Consider the following 18,679-nt stretch of genomic DNA (forward strand, 5'->3'; position numbering starts at 1 on the left):
GAAAAGAAAGAAAGAATGAAACGAAAAAAGAAAAGAAGAAGGAAAGGAAAGAAATCCTTGTTTTTTTAAAAAAGCTTTAAAAAAATTAGAAAAGTCATCTAGGCATGGTAACACAAGACTACTACAATATGTAGGAGGCTAAAGCAATAGGATCACTAGTGCAAGTTTGAGGGTAGCCTGTACCACACGGTGACATCTTGTCTCCAAAATATAAATAAAATAGCAATGATAATAATAATATTTTTAAATCGCCGAGGTTCTGAGTGCTCTATATAGTTTTTTTTTTTTTTTTTGTCGGTCGTAGGGCTTGAACTCTGGGCCTGGGCGTTGTCCCTCAGCTCTTCAACTCAAGGCGAGTGCTCTACCACTTGAGCTACAGCACCACTAATAATAATATTTTTAAAAACTAGGGTAGGCAAAAAGAATGAAATAGGAAAGTAATAGAAAATACATAATGTAGGGTTGCTGTGAGTTGAATGCAGTAGGGAGAAAGAAGTGATGGGGAAACTTGCACACAATAAGTTCTTTAATATCTGTATGCTATCTGTGACATGCTTTGCCTTAATAAACAGTACTGTAGAGAATAATTCCAATTTTTAGGTTTAATCTTTAGAACTAGAAGAATTTTCATTACTAAATATGCTTTACCTAGCGAATGAGATCTATGTAATGTTAAAAATAGATGATTTTACTAAATATGCATATTCAGTTTAAACCAGTTCAGTGACAAGTACATTCTGTGTGAGTTTTAAGCAATACAGATAATTTTGAACTTAAGTTTTCTGATATCTAGATTACATATTATTTTATATAGCTTTATTTGCTTATACATTTTATATATCTGAAAAGATGCCATTGATTGTATTTTGCTGATTTTTCTTAACACCTTTGCAAAGGTATCCAGACTATTTTAGAACAAAATATGTACAAGTTTGTATTCAGTGATATCTTTATTAAACCTGAGTACATATTTATAAAATAGTCTAATTTTGAAAATGCTAATAATGTTAGCATTAATCCATCTTTCCTAGTAATTTTACAAGAAATCAAGTCAACGGACATGATTAATATTTATGTAAAATTATATGCACAGAAATAAAATGAAGTGGTGAAATATTTTCACAGCATATCTTCAATTTTAAAAAGCCATTTAATATCTTTTGTGATGGTTTTAGAAGAGGCTGTATCAGAATGTAGGTATGGTACTAAGTACCATGAGACTAGATGATGATGATGGTTAATAATATTATGTGTGGTCTGGTGGTTAACTGCAGATAAAAGTCTCTTGGACTTTCCTGCCTGGGCTGGCTTTGAACTGAGATCTGAGGATCTCAGATTCCTGAGTAGAGTAGCTAGTATTACAGGCATGAGTCACCAGCATCCAGCTAAGGATGAATTCTTAAAAGAGGCAGTTAGGTTAGCTGAATATTGAGGGAAAAAGCCAGATCATAAGGGGTAAGACCTTGAAATTTGTTTTTTAGGAGAAAAAGCCCTTTATAGATGTTAGAAGTTTACTTACAAACATTTGCTATGTATATTTGCATCTGCATTGCTAAACTTTCGTTGTACCTCATTTTTTTCTTGTCTGTAAGTCATTTAGAATATTCTGTTTTAAGTATTTGATTCAAGTTAGCTTTGTACATTTTTATTTTCTTGCTGATTTTCTATAGTAATAGTGAAAAAGACTTCAGACAACTGAATTTATGGAAATAGATTTCTAAGCTATAGAAGCCTTACAATTATTACTTTTATATTTCCTGTATTCTACTTCACTTGTGAGGGATAATTTATTTCATTTGTGAGTAGAACAAGTTAAATCTTACATTTTTTCACATTTGAGGCAAAAAATTTTAATGAGCTGCAACGTCAAACTTGAAAAATTTGTGAGAAGATAGGTTAGGAAGGAATTCAAGATAACACTGTCAAACGCAGTATTATACAAGTTGGTCAATATAAAACAGTAATTATATCTTCTAGAACAATAATTATACATAAGGCAATCAGCTTTAATCATTTGTTCTGGGAAATAGCAAAAGTAGATTTGAGTGATTCATATAAAACTTTATTCACTCTATTACAGATAATGAAAATTTGCAAAGACAAACATGAATAAAAAGTTCATAATAATTTATAATAATGGGATAAATGTATTATATATTCACAAATGCCCTGACATAATCCTTTCTGTCAAATAAAATGTTTCTGTAGAAGCATTACTGGATTCTACCCAAGAAAAATTATTTCCCTTTTTCTTTTTCTCTTTTTCAAAATTATAAGATGTATTTTAATGCCTATCAAGCATTGTTACTTCCTCCTTTGTTTTTCCCCTACCATTAATGACAATTTGTAACATTTCTCTAGATTAAGGTTAAAGCATTGGATCTTACTGGAATTTCATCTCCTTTGGCTCCTTAAATTAAGGGTAAAAAATCAGATTGTGTCTAAAATGAATTAAGAATTACTATGTTATACATATCATTTAAGTTAGACATTTTTGTAAAATAGCTATTTAATGCTTTTTTCTCATTTTTATTTAGTGTAAATAAGTTAATAAGTTATTACATTAACTTGAATAGTAAGATCTTTTAAGATTTTTCTTAAAACTTACATGATTTTTTTTTTTAGTCGGTCATGGGTCTTGAACTCTGGGTCTGAGTGCTGTCCCTCAGCTCTTCAGCTCAAGGCTAGCACTCTACCACTTGAACCACAGCGCCACTTCTGGTTTTCTGGTGGTTTACTGGAGATAAGAGTTTCACAGACTTTCCTACCCAGGCTGGCTTTGAACTGCAATCCTCAGATCTCAGCCTCCTGAGTAGCTAGGATTACAGGCGTGAGCCACCAGTGCCCAGCTTTACATGATTTTTTAACTTGTACTTCCTGATTCAACTAACCTATATATACATTCATTGATCTATATAATGACTATATATCACAAAACCAACCTTAAGTCTACTGTTAAAATACCATAATTATTTTAGTATGAAATGGGATATTTATTAAATTTAAAAGTATCATTTATAAAATGACTTAGGAAGCATCTGACCTACTTAGAGATGTTACATTGAAACAATGCACAATTAAACACCGCATTAATTTAATGCTTTGAAAACTTTATGTTAAATTCTGTAATTTAAGTACTTTCAATATACTAGCTGACATAGTAAATAGGTAGCTGAGTCCTTTTATATTTTGTATTAGTCCTCTTACAATAAGATATTTTTTTTCTTCATGCTGGAAACCAGCATGAAGGAACTCATTAAAACTATGTGGAAAACTGCCTTAACTTTGAAGGTTAGGCTTTGGGGCATTAGCCTCTTGTCACTGTTAGATTTATTTTTTATAAGAGTTGATTTTCTAGTGTTTCCAAAATGAGAAGCCATTCCTTAAAGAAGTTAAGAATTATTTCCTTTAAAGCTAATTAACTAAGAGCTCTACCACTAAATCCTTTTTCAGCTGATTGGCAATGTATATGAACAGATCAGCTATGTTGTGGCTCTTTCCAAATCTGAACAAAAGAAGTAGTTTTAACTAGTGTGTGGAGCTACGTTTAACTTCCACAGTAAAACTAGATTTCTTCTAGGGATATCCCTATGTTAAATGTACAAAAAGAGTAACTTACTTTTTGCTTGTTCCTTTTGCTGTTTTTCCACCTGTGATGTTGGAGTCCTTTCTCTGAAAGAAAATCTGAGTGCCAGCTAATGATATGTTTCATCAAAATACTGAGATCTCTATGTTATAGGTCACAGGCTGATTTCTTATGGTTCTTACATAGTTAATTGAAAGGCAAATAATGAATTCAAATAAGTTAGAGATAAAGCTGTACTTTTGCTAGTCATATTAAATGAGAACAGATTGCTTGCTTCACACCTGGAGAATCTGGTTCTTCCTGTTAAACGCTTGTTCTTTAGATTAAAGGAAGATCATTTTCATTGGTGCTAGTTGGTAACTGGAAGCTTTTGTTAAACTGCTTTGGTTAAACTGCTTAAAGCTTTTGTTAAACTGCTTATATATATATACATTAAATATAAAATATATTACTTCAACATTGTATTTATATTTAAACAAATGTTTCTTTTTTCTGTAGATAAAAACCTGTTAAAATATAGAATTAAATAAGAAGAAATGGGCATAAAAACATAGTTGGTATAAAGACTTCTATTTCATTTATGATTGTATCTGTCCTACTTTAGGAAACTCCCTAAGGTAATAGCTCATAAAGTCATAGAATTTCAGAAGTAGAACAACCAATAAAGACCTCATGATTTTAAACTTTCTGCCAGACTTTTCTTTTTAACTATAATATGTAACTTAAAATCTTTTCTCTGTAATTTTAACATAGAATACTAAAATTGTAAACAATATTAATGATTTATTATACTACTATAACAAGCCAAAATTAATATTACAAGGAGAAAATATTTATAAGAAAAACTAGAAATAAATTCTCTGTAAGAGCAAATTTCTAAATTCTTTTTCTTTTTTTTCTAAGATGCTATTTTAGATCAATAGGAGTAACATCATTATCATAGATATTAAAATAACATTTGCATTTATTATTTGATTTAGAAGTTCTATTTCCTAGATTCTGCCCACCACACACACAAAAAGGTAGTATATTGCACACCACTGAGTATTTTTCAGTCTTTGTAAGTCCATTTCTACATTATCTACACAGTAGTACTCTCTATAAAAACAAAACAGGGAAAAACAAAATACTTCAGTGGAGAATTACAGAATCCATATTGGAGCACAATGTATACACTAGATCAATTTTCAGTTTTATAATCTACACGGAAGAAAATGTTTAGTTTAAAAAAAACACTCCATGAAAGAAGTATACAGTATTTTAAATGTTACATACACAATGCATACTCCATACTAAAGTAAGTTCCATAATACCCATAAGGTCTATAAAACCCTCACTACTCAAGAAGTTGAGGTCTCAGAATTTTAGTAGAAGTATACCCGTGGAGACAAATCCTTTAGGATGTCATCCCCAATTAACCATCAGAAACCAGGAAGTAGAGTATTCAAATGGTAGACTACCAGCGTGAGTGGATAGGGGTGGTTGTGGAAGCTGAGCAGCCAGAGCTCAAAGCCTGGAGTTCAAGAGTTAGTACTTACACAAAGCAAAACAAAATGTTCCACTTTCACCATATACTTGTTTATGTTTTTAAAAAGAAAGAAAGTTTCATGTTAAGAAGGGACAGATATTCATTAATTCTTACTGTCTATATTTGAATGAGGAGAGGAGAAGGGACAGATAGTCAATGGTTCTTCCTGTCCGTGCTTTGTTATATAGCTTTGGATTTGGAACCATGTAATCATTTTAAAAATTATATCTTAAAAAACCAAATTATCCCTAAAAAAGCAAAAACACCCTGGAACAAATAAGTTTAGCTACATTTCTAGCGGTGATATGGCTACACAAAGAAGTGGTATTCAAGTGGTTTTGAAGCTCAGTATTTGGTAAATTGCTAGTGTGATAAACAGTCCAAAGTAACCTCAAAAAGCTCTTAAACTGCATTTAATAAATCTTAGTAATGATACATTAAGTTGAAACTCATGTAGGAAGGACAAAGCAATTAGATAATGCCAATACTATTTAGAACTTACAGTTTTCAACACAAAAGTAAAGAGATAAAAAAGATGTGAGATGCTAATTAAAAACAGTAATCTTTAACTTGAAGTTAAAACTATATGCTCATAATTTAAAAAGAAAATAGCCCTAGGATTGAAAGGGTTAGGAAGTAGTCAAAAGTCCATGATAATGATGGATCACAGTGCCCAACTTTTGGTCTTTAAAATATATTTTCCCTGAAAAGACTAGATGCCCAGGGCATTGTTTCATACTGAAAAGTAAAAGACTTTTGGAGTTGTACTTACTCTCACATTTGAAGGGGACTGTTTCTGACTGAGCCTGAATGCTATAGAGAAAATATTTTATTTTCAGATAAATTTGATGGGAGGAAAAGTGTGTGGGGGATTGATAATGTAAATTTTAGAAGATTTAACACCTTTTTGCCTAAATCATAATTATATGATCTGATTTTGAACACATTCTTATAAAATTATACTGGGAATGTTGACCCCATTTAATATTAAAGATATTACTCATTCCGTTTGGTATGATGTTATGTAATTTTAAAGTTTGGGGGTGAAGTGACCAAGAGAGAAAAAGGGATAGTAACATAGATTATTTAAAGTATATGGTACCAGTGATTTTTAAAGGTATATGATAGAGGTTCGTTAAATTTTGCTATGTGTTCAATTTTTTAATTAAATCTTTTTTTTTTCTTGCCAAAAGACTGTCAAACCTGTCTAGTACAGTATGGTTGTTTTTAGGTTTCCATAAGAGATTGGTTCTAGGACCCTTCATTATCAAAATCCACAGATATTCTAAACCCTATATAAAATAGTGTTCCATTTGCCTAACCTTACACGTATGTCCTTGTATAACTGGAATTATTTCCAGATTTCTTATATCTCAAAATGAAAGTGCTGTATTAATACTTGCTAATACAGTATGTTTTGGGGGAGGAATGAGTAGCAAGAAACAAGTCAGTATACATTTAGTACAACTTTATTTTTCCCCAAATATTTTTTAATCTGACTTTGGTTGGTTTAATCCGTGGATGTGGAACCCAGGAGTTCAGAAGACCAATTGTGTTTTACTGAACTTATTGATACTCCCCTTCCCCGCCTCCCCCCACTATCTAGCAGGTAAACAGTACTATTTCATAGTAATTCCTTCTGTATTTATTGTTCTAGTTACAGGGCTTGAACTCAGGGCTGTCCCTGAGCTTTTTTGCTCAAGGCTATAGAGCTCTACCACTTTGAGCCACAGCTCCACTTCTGGTTATCTGGTGGTTAAGTTGAGATAGAGTCTCTTGGCCTTTCCTTCCTCAGATGGCTTTCAGCTGTGATCTTCAGATTTCAGCCACTTAAGCAGGTAGGATTACAGGTGTGAGCCACCAATATCCGGCTGACTTTTGTTTTTCTTTAGAAAAGTTAGTTTGATTTTTCATTTTGTACACTAGTTGTCTCTAATATGTGTGTATGTGTGTGTACTTACATATATGCATGCACATACACAAACACAAACATATACCATATATATTGAAGCTCAGTGCTACACCAAGTAAATTAGAAGTGCTTAGGTGTCCAGTAAATTGAGTGTTTTTATAGAAATGTTCATACATTATTGGTAGCTTTAGTGTGGCCACTTTGTAGTCAACTGGATAAATGCCCAGGAATGGCATTGCTGGGTCATAGAAAGCTGTATATTTAGTCTTTTGAGGAATCTGCATACTGCTTTCCAGAGTATTTGAACAAGTTTACATTCCCACCCATCGTGTAGTAGCATTCCCTTTTAGTCACATCCCCGCCAGCATCTGTTATTATTAATTTTCTTGATAATGGTCATTCTAACTGGGTGATGTGGAATCTCAATGTTGTTTTCATTTGCATTTCTTTTATGGCCAGATATGTTGAACATCTCTTCATGGGTCTATTGACCATTCTTATTTCTTCTTCAGAGAAGTCTCTCTTTATGTCTTTAGCTCATTTAGTAATTGGGTTGTTTATTTGAGGATTTGTTTTTGGAGGGTTGAATTTTTGAGTTTTAAGTATTTAGATATGAGACCTTTGTCTGATGCTAGTAAAGATCTCCCATTCTGTGGGCTTTCAATTTATCTTGCTAACTGTCTTTTGCCATGCATAAAATTAGAAATAGAGATAAACTGAAGTATTGCAAACTTAGAATAAATGTTTGGCAGTTAAAACATAGCATGGTTTATATTTTAAGAAGATAAGATCATGAAATAACTGTATATTTTTTTAAAAGAAGGATATACTTTTCAGTTGTAGACTGTGGAAAGGAGCCTATTCATTTTTCTGTTTGTAGCTTTTTTATTGATCTACTTTTTCTTCCTCCTTTCCTCTGTCCTCTCCCTTCATCTTTCCCTCCATGATCTTCCCCATCTGTGTGTTGAGACACAGAATCTTGCTATGTAACCTAGAATTTGAAGTCTTCCTGTTTAGCTTCGAAGTGCTGGGATTACAGGTGTGTGCCACTTTTCCTATGGTCCTTGCTTCCTTGATATTCCTCCTTACTTGGTTTTCTTTTTATAGGCTACTGCTTTCAAACTTATAACAATAGAAAATAAGGAAAAACTTAGGACTACAATACATTCTAAAATCAGTTTCTTCTATAACCAGTAGCTTTTAAACTTTGGAAGAAAAGAACATGGTCAGATTATTTTTAAGTTGCCATCTAAATATACATTTGCTATAATACCACTTCATTTGTCTTCCTAGTTTGGCAAATAAACAAGACAAGGAAGGGGCTTTAGGAGAAGCTGATGTGATTGAATGTCTTTCTCTGGAAAAACTGGTCAATGAGCACAAGTGCCTGTGTCAAATAGTAAGTGATTTTTAATTTTTTAAAATACAATTTTATTGTTATTATTAAGGTGTTACACAGAGGAGTTTCCATTTCATGAGGCAATGTCACCCTTTCCTTCATTTTCTCCCAATTCTTCCCCCTCCACACCTCTCCCCACCCTGCTCTGGCCCTGGCCACATGTTTATTTTCCAACCAGTATATACCGAGTAGCCATGATTCCATTTTTAACTCTTCCTTCCTCTCTGCACTCCACTTTGAACCCCCCCCCCCCACCCGCCGCCAAAAGTAACAAAAGCAAAAACCATCACCATCACCAACAGCAATAACAACAACAAAACCCATGCTTTCATTTTCGGAAGTTTGTTTTGCTAAGTAATATTTTAAATTCTCAGAGAAGGTATACCTTTGGCTCCTACCAAGGGTATCCTCCTTTAGTCTGACTGTTTATGTGCCTAGAGTCCTGTATAGGTTATCATGCCCAGTTATATTCTAAATCTAGCTTCCACATATGAGAGAAAACATGTGCCATTTGTCTCTCCGAGTTCGGATTACCTCATTAGCATGATTTGTTCTAGGTCCATTTGACAATCTTATTCTTTCTGATGTATTAATAAAATTCCACTGTATGTATTCCTCATTTTATTGATCTTCTCTGTTTTTTAAATTATGTTTAAATAACTTTTAAAAGGTGATAAGCAGGGCTAGGAAGAGCATTTGCCTTGCATGCCTGAGGCCCTGGATTCAATTCCTCAGTACCACATAAGCAAAAAGAAAAAAGCTGGAAGTGGTGCTGTGGCTCAAGTGGTAGAGCGCTGGCTTTGAGCTGAATAGCTGAGGGACAGAGCCCAGGCCCAGAGTTCAGGCCCCATGACCAGACCCCCCCCCCCAAAAAAAAAAAGGTGATAAGCAATTAGAGAATAATTTTAAGATTTTTTCCACTTAAGGAATCATCCTCATTCTGTTTTATTAATATTAGTTAATAATTTAAGACTTGATTTTAGGACATATTAATTATGCCAATATGTCATTCTGTGAATTGTGGAAATTAAGAAAGGAAAAGTATAAATATGCAATTTATAATGAATTTTTAAAAAATTGAGAGTTATCATACAATTTTAAGGAAGATCACAGAAGATTAATTTATTCTAGCTTTATAAGACAGTGTGTGTGTGTGTGTGTGTGTGTGTGTGTGTGTGTGTGTGTGTGTGTGTGTGTGTGTGTGTGTGTGTGTGTGTGTGTGTGTGTTGTGCTGATCCACTTTGAACTCAGGGCCTGGGCACTGTCCCTGAACTTTTTTGCTCAAAGCTAGCTAGCACACTATCATTTGAGCCACATTTCTAATTTTGGCTTTTTGATGATTAATTAATTGGAGATCAGAGTCTTACTGACTTTTCTGTCTGGACTGGCTTAGAACCTCAATCCTCATATCTCAGTGCCCTGTGTAGTTAGGATTGTAGGTGTAAGCTATTCTCCAGTGCTTGGCTCTACAGTAGTCTTTAAACTATGGATTTATTGATATTTACTGCTATAAAGTCATTGGTATAAGAAATTAAGACTTCCTGATATTTTTATAAAATAGTATCTTTTCTTAGGTTAGTCTAATTTTATCTTCCAATACACATGCAAAACTATTCTTGGTCTTAATATTTGGGTCATAATATCTGTTGTACCTTACAGATAGTATCTGTCAAATCTTTTAATTTTTGTATAGTACTAAAGTTATTTATCATTGAAAGTTGTTTTGTAAGTTAAGTAAACAAATGAGTCATTTGATTTTGGTTTGTCAGTAATTTTATTTAATGGTTTTTGAATACATTTGTATTGAGAACTTTTCATCATTGAGTTAAATTTTTGTTTCAGGAACCTTGTTCAGCAGTTTTGGGGTATGGAAAGAAAATTGATAAGTCCATTAAAAAAGGCCTTTATTGGCTACTACATATTATTGCAAAAGACTTTGATGCTTTGAATGAACGCATCCAAAAAGACACAACAGAGCAACGTGCTCTAGAGGAACAAGAGAAACGGGAAAGGGCTGAGCGAGTGCAAAAATTACGAGAGGAAAGGTAGGTAAAATAATTTTGCAGCACAGTTTACTTGAAGAGCAAAATACATGACATTTTTATTAATATAAGCCTCCTCCTGCATGCCTAGAGCCATAATTTTTAAAGCCTGGAAGACCAGGCCTCTAGTTTAGGACTTTAAGCTTAAAGCAACTAGGTCTGTCAGCTTAGGTTCTAGACTTTGTGCACACAGGGGCCCATGATTGCCAGCACTGAAAGAGCTTCTCCTTGCTTTCTCCTGACATCTATCTAGAAAGAGCAAAAGGACCCCAGCCAACTGATCAGCAATAGGACCAATATCCATGCCCCTTCTTAGCCTGCTACCAAGTGTTTGAACATATTGCTGGGTTTTTCACTGATATTCCTTCTGTCTTGTGTTGAAGTTTCCTACATACTCAGTACTACTGTGTCTCTAAGGATTAGTTTAGTCCAGAATAGTTTATTTAGTTCCTAACAATTGAAACTTTCTCAAAATGGCAACTAGTTTTAGTCATCTTGAGTTTGCCAATGATGTAATGGGGTTCTCTGATGCGAGTTTGTTATGCAGGAGTTCCTTTCACAGCAATTTCCCATACAGAATTTAAAGCTTATAAGAACCATGTTTCTCCTGTAGCTTGGACTTCTAGACTGCTGGTAGCACAAGGAGTTTTTGGCCCGTTCAGACTCACTTATATTTGAGGCTTAGGAACAGGAGAATAGGAGTTGAAATTGCCAATTACTTTGTATTTTCTTTGCATTGCCTTTCTACTTTTCTATAGTGTGTGTTTCTCTTCACTTATTAAGAGTAATTTAAATACCTTACTGCTATTGCAAATAGATTTCCTAGGAATGATTCAGCATTTTTTTTCAAAAGGAATTTCAATTTTTCTCCCCTCAAACAATAGAGAACAAAGAGAACGGGAGAAAGCTGAACTTGATGGAAGCGGTGATCTAGCTGAGATGGACCCTGAGCCAGTTCTTGTTAATCCTTTCCAGCCAATAGCATCTGTAATCATTGAGGTATGAGGTGTGGCAAATATATATGTATATACATATTAATTTTAATGATAAATTAACAATTTCAGAAAGGAGATGAGGAATTGTGTCGGGAAGTAGAAGACATGGTTCAGTGAGATTAGCTCTAATAAAAGTGCAACTGAGAGACTGAATATTTACTGAGTTTTCTTCCTCTTATAATTCATCTTCTGATGCTAGGGTGTAGATCAACAGTAAAATCAATTACTTTTTTTAAAAAACAAAAAGGTAACTTGATGTAGAATAAAAAGGAAATTGTGACTTCAAATAAGTGGGAATAAAAATAAGGGTGAATATAGTAAATAATTGCAGCTACTGTTTTGTTTTTACTTTTAGCAGTGATACATTTACTCTTATATATGTTGTATCCCAGAATTACTTTACAATAATATTTAGATGTTATACTATAATCTGGTACATACACAATTTTCTGTTTTAGAAATCTGACAACAAATTCTCCTGTATCTGAATTCTGTTTAATTTTTAGTTATCACAAGTTTTGTCAACATTTACTTATAGGTCTGAGTTATGAAGAAGTTAAGTGATTATGTGTGTATATGTGTGTTGGTGTGAGTTGTGCATGTGTGTGTTGTGTGTTCATTTTCATCTTTGGCTCATGCCCACAGTTTGCATAGCTGTACTTTAATTTCTCCCAGCAGCCATGCCCCTTCCCAGCCAGTTTCGCTCTTATGCAGCACTCCTCAAACACTCCTACATTCTTTGTGGGCCTGGTGTGAAGTCAGGATAATTGGCCTGCCCTTGACTTCTCTGCTCTTTGTCCCATTAGTCTCCTCTTTCAGCCGTCCATCAGCAAAGCTGGTAAATGTAGACATTTTATTTTAAAAGGCCTGTTATGCAAAGTTAAAAGGCAAAAATAAAAATAAAGCTATTTCTAAGTGAGAAATAAAATACACAAAGTTCAGTGTGACTAGCTTTAGTGTCACAAACAACATGAAAAAAATAAAAGAATTTCTGTAAGAAAAATAATAGTAAAAAGACTATTGGGATACCACAGTTCCCTAAAGAAGAAAAAAAATGGATCATAGAGGTATTGATTAGTTCATCTTCTACAGTCATAAGCAATTTAAAAACGTAAATCAAGCTCAAATGAAATTCAAACAACCCTGTTAAAATTATTATTCATTAGGTTAGCTGCATTATAAAACAATGATAATGATATGCAGTTTCGAAGGTGATTTAGAAAAATGTTACTCTTCTAACACTTTGGGATAAATAAACTGTTTCAATTTTTTTCAAGGGAAATTTGTGATTGTAGTTCACATTTGAAAATATATGGCCTAATCCAGGAGCTTAATTTTAAGAATGAATAAAACAGTTTATTTCTTATAATAGTGAAAAATTTGAAATTTCTTTGTCCATAGAAAAAGAATTGATAAGTTATGATACAACTTTAAAATATTAATGTAATTCATGAAAACTATAACAGCTAAAACTCACATATCGCTTTTTACATATGAGATACTATTCTATTCACATCACATATTCATTAACAGGAAAATAAATATATATTCTCAAATAAGAACTTTAATTACTGGAGACAGTTAATGTATTTATATATTATTGACAGTCTATGTTTCTATATGTGTGAGAATATGCCATGAAAAGCATATGATATACTGACTAGTGATTATATACTGACTAGTGATCACCTCTAGATTATATAATTACTGATAATACTTGACGGGTTTTTGTTTGTTGGTGTCGGTACTGGGGCTTGAACTCAGGGACGTGCACTCGTGCTTACCTTTTTCACTCGAGGGTAGCACTGTACCAATTGACCAACACCTCCACTTCTAGTATTTTGCTGATTAATTGGAGATAAGTATCTTTGAGATTTGTCTGCCAGTCCTGGCTTGGAACCTCAATCCTCAGATCTTAGTCTCTTAAGTAACTAGATTACTGGTGAGAGCCACTGTTGCCTGGCTTGTTTTTTGTTTTTTTGTTTTTCCTTTGTAACTTCTGTGTTTATAAGTATTTAGCAACCAGCATGTTTTAATAACATAATCATTTGAATAGGAAATGTCAGTATGTTGAAGTTACAGAATGTTCTTAGATTATTTGATCTCTTAAACATGATCTTAGATATAACCCTGATAATAAAGATAGTGTACTTCATTTTTGTTAGAATGAAAAAAAGCTTGAAAAAGAAAAAAAGAAGCAAACAATGGTGAAGGATCGTGATAGTAGTGATTGCCACTTGAAACATAAAATGGAACATGAACAAATAGAATCTAAGAGCCAGATTGGTGATAATATCCACAAAAACACGGAATCTGAAATAATAGAAAATTATAAGGAGGCAATAATACAGCGGTTGGAGAATGAAGATGAGATAGACCAACAGTCTTCAGAATCAGGTAAGAAATCTCACTAATTTAAGTAGTTTTCATAGATACATACTCATGTTTCATTTTATTTACATCATACTTATTTTTGCAAAAATGTACTGGAATAGATTTTGTCTCTAACTGTATTTCTTATGGTTTTTGTAGTCTTTAGTTACTCAATTTTTTTTCATTTCCATAAATTTAGGAATGCAGCATAATTCCTGAAAATCTTTGAAATTTTTTTAAGATTTTACAGTCTTTTGTTTGTGTTTACCTTTTTAAGTCTTATAATGTGAAAATCATCATCATTTTCCTTATTTCCTGGCCACTTTCAGGATGCAAGCATAATCAGTACATTTAAAAAAATTATCTTCATGAAAAAAGAGATATTGCTCAGTGGTAGAGTATGTTGCAAGGTTTTGAGTTAAATCTACAACTCCTCCTCACCAAAGAAAAAGTACAAAACTAAAGGATAAGCATCATGATAATAAGCATCATATTTATCTGTAGGACTGCTTATCACTGCAGTATTCCTAACTTAGTACCTGCCAAATATTCTTAACAGAATCACAATAGCTCAATGGCTATGTGCATTTGACTATGTAAAATGATGCTTCTCGCAATGAACTCCAAGAATGGAAACATGTTTTTTTCCCCCTTCTTCTTCTTTTTGTGTAGTTTATGAAGTTACGTCTTTTGTCTTTCTTGCTTGTATTCTTTCTATTTCTTTGGTTTATTCTCTATTGTTATTGTTTTTTATTTCTGTACACTTTAACTTACATGAGTTTAGCTGAATTGGGGAAGGGAAGGGGAATCACAGAAAAGGTAGCACAAAGGGTGAACCAATACAACAGGTACTCACCAGACACTGTGTTGGAAATAAACTTTACTACTTGCAGAGGGAGAAGTTGGGAAAGGGATGGGTGAAAATGAGGGAGGAAAAAACACTATTAAAAAAGAAATGACCTTACCTATGTAACTCTAAACCCTCTGTACATCACCTTTACAATAAAATTAAAAATAAATAAACAAAAAACAGGAAATGCTCAATAATTATTACTTCCTTTCAATTCTTAATGATATTCTTCACTATAGTATATATGTACATATATAGTGTATATGTGTGTGTTGTGTGTGTGTGTGTGTGCATGTACACATGCACATCTTGGGGCTTGAACTCAGGGCCTAAGCTCTGTCCTTGAACTTTTTTGCTGAAGGTTAGTTAGTGTTCTCTTACTTGAGCCATCGCTCCACTTCCTGGTTTTTATTTGGTTAATTGGATATAAGTGTCTCATGGTCTTCCCTGCCCCAGTGATGACTTCAGACAACATTATTTCATACTTTAAAATATGCCTTTGGTTCACTATATTATTCAACATAGTGTTACATAGTCTTTACCATAGCAATTGTGGATCACACTGTCATCATCATATAAATATGAAACCAAGCATTTAGAAAGGCTGAGCAACTTAAGATCATACAGCTGGTGTGTGAGTATGGTGAAGCCACCGTTCAAGTTGTTTGTTCCTTAGTCTGTGCTCTTCCATCATCCTCAGTTACTGTCCATCCTGACGTGCCAAATGGTTCTAGAGTGCTTCTTCATCTTTTCTTTCTTCCAGCTATAAAGTTATAGTCTTGATTCTAAAAGATTATTTTTGTACAGAAATGCCTCAAATAATGCCAACTTATTTAGAAAAATAATTTGTTTCTGAAATGCTGTTTTTTTTATTTTATGTTTGTTTTTTTTTTACTTGAGCCACAGTGCCACTTCTGGTTTTCTGAGAAGTTTATTGGAGATAAGAGTCTGATGGAACTTTCCTGACTGTGCTGGCTTTGAACCTCAATCCTCAGATCTCAGCCTCCTGAGTAGTTAGCATTACAGGCATAAGCCACCGGCTCTCAGCTTTTGTTTATTTTTCATTTATATTGCTTTGTGGGTTTCACGTATGTGGCAGTTGCTTATTTACAGAAACTAATTTTAGAAAATGCATACTACATATATAAATTTAGGATTCTGGAATTGTTCAAAAATTTTAGCATATTTGGTGTTCTAGGTCTATGCCATTCTGTGTGAAAATTTACCCATTCTTAAAGTTTTTCTGGGTTTAAGATAGAATTGATAAAGTTGCTTTTTTTCTTTTTAGAAATATTACATATTAAATTCTGCTTGATCTACTACTGTGCTACACATGTTTAGATAGTGCATATATTTTATATATGAGTATTATATCATGAGTAATGTGTTTATAACTAATTTGGATCTCTTTGGTGCACAATTCAAAGGATCATATTTGAGTTTGTTTTGCTATTTTTTTATATTATAGAAGGGCACTTTTCCTCAATGATATGAAGTTATGGTTTTATGTCTTATAGATACCAGTAAAAAGAAAACTAAGAAACTAAGAATGAAAAGGAACCATCGGGTAGAACCAGTTAATACAGATGACTCTGCTCCTAAGAGTCCGGCACCACTGCCACCACCTCCTCCTGGTGAGTAAATTGATATTGATACAGAATGAAGAAATACTGCTTTAAATAATACAGAAGAAAAGGGAAATAAATTATATATTTTATTAGTACTTTTATTACCTTTTGAATTTGCGAGAGTCTTGCAGTCTATTTGTACAATATTTGTCAATCTATTTTTTTTATGAAAATAAAAACACAGAAAAAAGAACAACGGTGAAAACTACTTAGTAAATCTTACCCTGAAACTCTTAGACTGTATTCAAATTCTGTTTTAAATATCAATATTCAGATTATGCAAAGAAAATTGAGTTTGATGAATTAATGGCTAATGACAGCTTTGAAAAATTTCACCTTTTCATCTTGAAAATTAAATTTTTGCAATATTAATCCAATACCATACCCACCTTGTATGCTGTTTCATGGGTTAAGTGGTATAATGTATTGGGATATAGCTGCACAATAATTGTAACTTCTTGACACTAAATATTATACTTTATCTCAGAAATACTTAATGAATACATAAATGTGTTGTGATGACCATTATAAAGCTTACAATACTAACATTTTATGAACTTCTCAAAGACTCAGTTCTAATATTCCATTTAATAAAACATATTTCTTTTAGCTTTTCTACGGATTAAAATGGGCCCAAAGTTTGTTTATGATGGTGATGAAGGAACATATTTTTTTAACTAAAGGTGAATTAACTAGTAAGTTAAAACAAATGTTAGCCTGTTCTGGAATAGGTTAAAATGGATTCATGGTTATTCAGTACTGTTATTTGGTACATTTGAATCAACACTTCTTTATCAAGGGAGGAATCCTCTCAACAGAACTAAAGAGACATTTATTTAACAGTGCTTCTAAATGTTTTTCTTTTTCTTTAGTTGGCTGGGGAACCCCCAAAGTCACTAGACTTCCAAAACTTGAGCCTCTTGGTGAAACCCGTCATAATGGTAATACAAAAGGATCGGTTTTCAAATATCATCTATGCATCTTACATCCACTTTTCTTTACCTCATAACTTCAACAAACTTAACATTTTATTTTTGGAAGCATTTTATATCCATTGCCATCCTTTTTTGTTATACTTAGATTTTTTTTCTTTTTATTTAATTTTTAAATTTTTATATTCACTTTACATCTATAATTTTATTTGTGTTTATTTTAGAATGCAGAAATAAAAAGAATCAAACTTGTTTTTCTATGTTTTTGAACAGTTATGAAAAAGGAAAAATTTAAAGCTAAAATATTGCAATTACATTTACAGTGTGATAAGTGTGTTCTGTATATGATCAATATATTCTTTGATAAAACATACTTATTTTCTTAATAAAGCCATTAATCAAGAGAAAAATTTGCTTGAATGGAATTGCTATAGTTATAACGTAACTAGTGTATAACATTTGAATTCCACGAAGTAAAGGATGAGAAAATAATAGGGAAAGTCATAGAAAAATGACAACAGGCAAAAGAGGAATGAAAGACTGATTACTATTAACCTGGATTTTTTTGTTTTGTTTTTGTTTTTGGTGCCAGTACTGGGGCCTGAAGTCCAAGCCTTGTGATCTGATCTTACTTTTCTTTTCCCACTCATGGTTAGTGCTCTTACCACTACCGTGAACATCCAGCAGGTTAACTGAAAGTAAAAGTGTAAGGATTTGTCTTCCTGGGCTTTGTCTGCATCTCAGTTCTTAAATCTTGGCCTCCTAGCTAGAATTATAGGCACAAGCCACCAACACCCAGCTTCTTTTCATTATTTTTGAATGTAAATACAAAGGAATAATGACATACAATTGTTGCTCAGCCAGCTTGTTCATTAAAAGGATCCAATTCCTTTCTCTTCCCCCCTCATTTTTATTAGTATTAAGTTTTAAACTCAGGGTCATGTACTAGACTGGCACTGTACTGCTTGAGCCACACATCCAGTCCCTCCAGTTCTCTTTTTGCTGGCTAGCATAGAACTTACTCTAGTATTTTGTTTCCTGAGTAGATAATTTACTAGAAAAATTCCTAATTTTTAGAAAATTAGTGCCATATAATTTAATGTTATGTAAAACTATTATTTTTCAAGAAGTATGTAAGTGCATTGCTTGTTTTCTTTCTCATAATACTATAGGTCAGTAATGAAATATTTTAAATAAATATTAGACTTATTTTGTATTTCTAAAAGCAGAAAAGTTTGTTTTCAGACTGAGAATTACTGATGTATTATGTCTAGTAGAATCAAATATTTCTGCCTTATTTGCTGATTTTTACATTGTAATGTTTCTCTTGGTTATAATAGGTTAATTCCTGCTTTATACCCGATTTATATGTACTTGGAGTATATTGTCAGTATAAATAGTCACAGAACAGAAAATTGAGCCTAAGGATGCATA

At 32.8% G+C, this 18,679-nt stretch overlaps 1 protein-coding gene across 3 annotated transcripts in view; it reads left to right on the plus strand.

The window, feature by feature from the left end:
• The window catches only part of Arl13b (ADP ribosylation factor like GTPase 13B), a 43,088-nt gene that overhangs the window by 18,883 nt on the left and 5,526 nt on the right, over positions 1-18,679 (plus strand). For 2 of the 3 annotated variants that reach the window (XM_042676777.1, XM_042676779.1), the window contains 6 exons: positions 8,320-8,425; positions 10,268-10,470; positions 11,352-11,466; positions 13,628-13,859; positions 16,203-16,319; positions 17,186-17,254. In XM_042676777.1, coding sequence (XP_042532711.1) covers positions 8,320-8,425; positions 10,268-10,470; positions 11,352-11,466; positions 13,628-13,859; positions 16,203-16,319; positions 17,186-17,254 — 842 coding nt within the window. The remainder of the gene's footprint in view (positions 1-8,319; positions 8,426-10,267; positions 10,471-11,351; positions 11,467-13,627; positions 13,860-16,202; positions 16,320-17,185; positions 17,255-18,679) is intronic. The other variant, XM_042676778.1, reaches the window with a different exon arrangement.

This window comes from Dipodomys spectabilis, unplaced genomic scaffold (genome assembly GCF_019054845.1).
Source record: "Dipodomys spectabilis isolate Male_0828 unplaced genomic scaffold, ASM1905484v1 ptg000032l, whole genome shotgun sequence".
Lineage (NCBI taxonomy): Eukaryota > Metazoa > Chordata > Mammalia > Rodentia > Heteromyidae > Dipodomys > Dipodomys spectabilis.